The 5,648-nt window shown below is 40.3% G+C and overlaps 1 protein-coding gene across 3 annotated transcripts; it reads left to right on the top strand.

Annotated features, from left to right (window-relative positions):
- Positions 1 to 1,666: 1,666 nt before the first annotated feature.
- LOC112291475 (basic leucine zipper 23) lies at positions 1,667 to 4,417 on the top strand. Of its 3 annotated transcripts, none has more exons than XM_024538910.3 (3): positions 1,667 to 1,927; positions 2,206 to 2,326; positions 3,070 to 4,417. In XM_024538910.3, exon 3 carries the CDS (start codon positions 3,096 to 3,098, stop codon positions 3,873 to 3,875), a length of 780 nt encoding a protein of 259 aa, XP_024394678.1. In that variant the 5' UTR covers positions 1,667 to 1,927; positions 2,206 to 2,326; positions 3,070 to 3,095; the 3' UTR covers positions 3,876 to 4,417. The 3 variants fall into 3 exon arrangements, with proteins under 3 accessions (XP_024394678.1, XP_024394677.1, XP_024394680.1); XM_024538912.3 differs by having other exon boundaries at positions 1,693 to 1,927; positions 3,056 to 4,417; XM_024538909.2 differs by lacking the exon at positions 2,206 to 2,326 and having other exon boundaries at positions 1,691 to 1,927.
- Positions 4,418 to 5,648: the final 1,231 nt, after the last annotated feature.

Genomic DNA, 5,648 nt, shown 5'->3' with positions numbered 1-5,648 from the left:
CCGGGTCCATTCTGTAGTTATCTAGCAGGTCCTGCTGCTGATCTTCGTCAGTAGGAAGACTGGGATGACCGTCCAGTGTCTTGCCCTTCCATATTGTCAGAAACGCTATTTGTAGATGCAGGCGGTGACCCCAGGTGGGAGAGCAAGTAGCATAAGAAGGGAAAATCGATAAGGGTACACTGTTCTGACAGCGACGATGCGAAGGATGTGAGACAACATTGGGAGTTGAAAGGAAATGGAAGAAATTGTGAAAGCACAATGATTTGGACAAGCACTCAAAGAAGGAACACTAGGAAAAAGAAATTGTGATGCGCGCATCCCATCCCTCAGCTTTCATAAGAGGCTGCATGAAGCCAATGATTTCCAGGTTTATGAAGCCATGCTTGATTTCGACAACGAAGCTTCTGACATATGAGGTACCATTACCCCTTCAAACTGAAACTTAAGCTCTACACACACACGACTGCAGCTCAGGCTGAAGGTTCTATGTGGTGGTATTCGTTGTGGGTTTTCTCCAGTTTCCCTTTCTGTACATTCCTGGTGTAGGTAGTTTTGTTTTGGACTGTGACCATTGAGCATTAGGAACTCCTGTAACCCCCTTGAAGCGATTGCTGGTAATGAGAAGTGGGTTATTTTTGTGTGATAGCTTTGGACCATCAGAAGTGTATGTATTGTAACTGTTGGTCTGGTCTTTGCTTCTATGTAGAGACAGCATTAGTATACTATTGTCTGAATCTAAGAATAGCAATGGTCTAGTGTACTGTATGAGTCAGATTGAATCATTACGGCAATAGCTTGTGGGTGCAGGAGACCTTTAATGGGAATTTTCCTGTGTAGCAATTGTGAGGTTCATTAAGCATGGCAACAAGTAAAGTGATACCTTTTGTACTTGAATCAACCAATCCAAAATAGAATGCGCGTTGAGAAACTCAAATCTAGAACCATGTCATTGGCAATTTTCTGGGGCTAGTTAATTAGTCACTAAGATAGTTAAGTGCAGAATATCATGCATTGACATAGCTTGTAACCACTCTCAACTGCGGCCCATGTTAACTGATCGAGTTAAATTGAATGTCTTGCTCAAAGAAAGTGAGTGACTACAAAATAGAAGTAAGTTTGAAGTTGAGCATGAGTCTGAAGCTCCATTTACAACTTTCTCTACGATTTGCATCTTCATTGGCTGAAATGGTTGGTTGTTGTGGATTTGTACCTGCCTTGATCCATCACTGTGTATTATTGTGCTATATGGTACCACATTATATTATTTCTATTGTTGTTATCATTGAGTGGGTATTTTGGGATTGGACAGACATTCGTCAAGGCTCAATTTTGCATACTGGAAATATGTATCAATTTACTTCGGCATGTAATAATTTGCACGCCGTACAACAAAATTTGCAAATAGTATATGATTTTAAACTGTGGTTTTTGTAACACTGCAATAGCTGTTATGAATTTTGCCGTGTTGAAATGTTACACGCTTCACGAGTAAAAACTGTAAAAAAATCATTATATATTGTACTGGGTTCTTTGCCACACTCCGCCTTGAATTCATTTTTGGGGAAAGGCGTAGATGCTTTCCAGGATAAATAGACACATCGAGCTTGAAAGCAACATGCATTAATTCGGAGAAAATGAAAATAGACAAGGTCCTTTGGGTGGCAGCGGGGTGCATTTTCTATCCACGATCGTCTTGGATGTTGCTCCGAAATTATATATACAAAGGTATGTCTGTCCAGGAAGCGACATCCACGACGAACGCACTCCCCGGAGCACTACCCACCCTCCATTGCGGACTGACTTCGCCTTCCCAATTGAATTGACATGTATTCTTACATTTTCTGATGTTATATCATACTCATGGCTTGCCGGAGGAGGATGGATTCTCCGCCAATGCTTTGCAAGACTTCTGCGGACAACCCTGAAGGTGGGATTTGCTCCACCCTTGCTACAAGTGAGAGACACCTGCCTGCAGTAGGAACTGACTGATGTCCATTCTTACCGGAGCCCAGAACTCATTGCAGGCTCCGTTAGCTTCGGTAGTAACACTGTCGCCGCGTCCTCCGTTTTCGTTCGGAAGATTCCTCTCCCTCCTCGCAAACTTCCCTTCTTGCACGATAAGCAGACCGCGGAAGTTGCAATCCTACTATATGCCAATACTGCTGTGTTTGCGGTACCTTAAACCCTCGTCTTTTATTAGTGCAGATCCGATTTCTATCACGTTTTCAGTCTTCGAAGTGTCGCTCCGCTGCGCTACAAAGCTGCTGACGCTCAGGTCTGTCGAAACGGAGTTTGGCAGATGAGACAGATTCCTGCCGTGTTTCAGGTGAATCCTGCCTTGAAGCATTTTTATTGCAATTTCGAGTGGTTTTCATTTGAGAGTCTGCCGTGGTCGGATTTAGGTTGTGTTGTAATTTGTAGGTGTCCATTTTGATTGTGAATTGCCAGTGATCGTTTTCTGGATCAGTGATCGCAACTAATCCTCCGCTACTCCCAACCTGGATGGTCAATGTAAGACAAACGTGAAGAAGATGCCTCCTTGTAGCCAGTTTTGTACCTTCAAATTAACCCTAATCTGGCTCTATATGTGTAGGATCTCGAGAGCCTGAGTTCAACCATTGCAGGCTTCGTCCTTGCGTGAGAGTAGGAGTCACTGTTTAGTACTCGCAGCTGTCCTCTTTTAGATATCTAGACTTCCGCACTTTGATGAGGAGATCCTGATTTATTTTATTTTTTTCATTTTTTGCTTCGTATTTTCTATTTGTGAGTTCGTCTGGACCAAACTCAGCTCTGGAAATCCTTAAGTAAAGCCTGTTGGTGATGGAATTGAGATGTGTTTACCTTTCTCCACTAGTCCAATAGAGAGAGCGCCTCGTTCTGGTATTTGTTGATTGCAGAATGTATGAAACCTTAACTACTTTCTTTAGTTTATTTGTTGATCCAACCTCATCATTGTTAAGTGACACAGTTTTAGATGGTTTTTTTCTTTTTCTTTTTATTTATTTTTATCTTCCTACTGTCTCACCATTTCGTGAATTGATTGGTTTTGTCGGAGAATTTAACCTAAAGGTGTGATTCGAGGACGTGGGTATCAAATGGACGATGGGGAGTTGGAGTTCACAGACCACGACGTGTTCGCAGGCTGTAGCCTCTGCGACTTGCCATCCACACCAACTACTATGGGCTCCATGGAGAACTTCCTCGAGGAGGTGCTGAGATCAACACATGCGTGCACTCACACGCATACGTGCAATCCACCAGGCCCAGATAACACCCACACTCACACATGTTACCATACTCACACTCATCTCTTCGCAGCTGGTGAGGAGGACACTTCCGCCGATAAGTCCGAAACTCCGACCAGTAGCCACAACAGCAAGAAGCGACCTCTGGGTAACCGTGAAGCTGTGCGAAAGTACCGTGAGAAGAAAAAGGCTCACACTGCATACCTCGAGGAGCAAGTCCACCATCTCCGAGGTCTCAATCAGCAGCTTGTGAAGCGCCTTCAAGGGCAAGCTTCCCTTGAAAGCGAGGTCATTCGCCTGCGGTCGCTTCTGTCCGAGTTTCGTGGCCGGATTGACGCTGAGATCGGCAGCTTTCCTGTTCAAGCATCCAAGTGTCCCACCAGCTCTGCCCTCGTCACAAAGAGTTTACCTAATGGCGATTGCGAAGTACAGTCCCTCTCTGGCGGCTTCTGTGTCAACACAGTAACCGTCCCGTGCGTTACTGATGTACCTTGTTTGCACACAGCAACTTCGGGAAATTCCCTGGCGCGGCCTCCCATGACTCCGAGCTCGGAGCCAGCAAAGTGGAATAGGAACAGCCCAATGTCAGATTGCGTCCTCTCAGATTCTACTGTTATGCATTTGAGTTAGCCCCAGCGTTGGTACCGACCAACATCCATTTCAAGATTTGGTCTTCATCGTTTTGTGTAGTTATTTTCCGCAGCCGCATTGTTTGCATCTTTCACTGCTGGTGAAGGGTAGCGGTAGTGGCACTTTGTAGTAATGAGCTGGAGAATTCTCTGAAGAATCTCAATTTCAGGAAGCATTGGCCTCACGAGCACCTATCGAATGCTTCATCTTCAGAAGGAACGGGATGTATCTGCATTCGACTGGCGTGGGTGCTTCGTAGCTGTTGGAAGAGTGTAGCCGATGCTCATTCCAATCGCTCTAACGCTCTTTTGCTCTTGAGAGTATGTACATAGCTGGTTCACGCCATATTATCCTTTATGGTATCGATTATGTATTTGAGAAGGTCGCTGCCTAGCAGGTACGTTGATGTACTATTTTTCCTGAATGAGTTAATGTATGTTGCATGCCAGTTAGCAGCCACGGCTCAGGAATCTTGTTGTAATCAGGATCTGTTGACAATTCATCTGATAGAACAGTCACTTTTGTGATGTTTTCAACCCTCACTCCAATCTCTTTGTGCTACTCTAGTATTGCACCTCATGGTTTCAGCTTCAATACTCATTGTCAAATGATCTCTCTCATCTTCAAATCCTCTTGGTCCACTTCTTTATTTAGCTTTGCACCACATACTTTGTCGTCTCTTCAACTGCTTATTTGATATATTCTGCGTCGAAAATTGACCTCCAGTGCTGTCTTTAGACCTTCGTAGATACATTACACAAAGTCTTGGCATGGATGAGTCTGGCGCAAATTCATTTAGCATTGTTTTTTTCTGAAGACTTCAAGCAATCTGGTTCTTATGGGTTTACTTCATTTTCAAGTCAAGGTAATTGTTTTTATAGACTGTAGTTAATCCAAAATGCTAGAATTGATGAAAAATCTATTGCTGTCTTGAAAAAGTGGATGCGGTTATTGTAACTGCAAGAAAATAAATGTGTATTTGTTCTAGAGTAGAATCCAAGATTTGAATGATTTAAAAGTGTATGACTAAAAATTAAATTGACTAAGCCAAACAATGGTGTCCATTAATTTAATGGCAATGAGAAGTGGATCATTTTAGATAAAGAAAATTTAGACAAATATGATGTGTTAATTTAATGTCAATGCAATTTTGTTTATAAAAATGATAGGTATGTGTTTTGTATAATATGAATCAATATAATAATAATAAAAAAAGTTAAACTTTGATATTGCTTTAATAGAAAATATATATATATGTATATATATATATATATATATATACATATGGTTATGATAATAATAATAATTTAGGCATTTGTGAATATAAGACAAATATTACAATGTTATTCTTATATAACAAAAATAATTGTTCAAAGCCATTATTCTCTAAGATATAGCTTAATTTTATATTATATTTGAAGAAAGACAAAATAATATTGCTTAAAAACTAATTATCTTGAAAAAGTGGATTTCAAGAGATTAAAAATTAAATTTTTTTTAATAATTGATTTTATTTTATACAAATGATTTTCTTATATTCTTTAGTTTATAAGTATCATAATAATAAAGGTTTAAAGAAAAAATCTTTCATATAGAAAGTGTTATGACTATTACAATTTTTATCATGATACATATGATAATCATAGTTCTTTTGCTAATTTTATTTAAATGCTAATTAGTTGCATCCAAACTAGCTTAATAAAGGTTAGGTGTAAAAAATTTAATGCAAAAAGCTTTACAAAGGTATTGTTATTTTTATAAATTATTTATATT

Source organism: Physcomitrium patens, chromosome 14 (assembly GCF_059467195.1).
Source record: "Physcomitrium patens ecotype Gransden chromosome 14, ASM5946719v1, whole genome shotgun sequence".
In the NCBI taxonomy this organism is placed as follows: domain Eukaryota; kingdom Viridiplantae; phylum Streptophyta; class Bryopsida; order Funariales; family Funariaceae; genus Physcomitrium; species Physcomitrium patens.
This window is presented reverse-complemented; position numbering and strand designations above follow the sequence as displayed.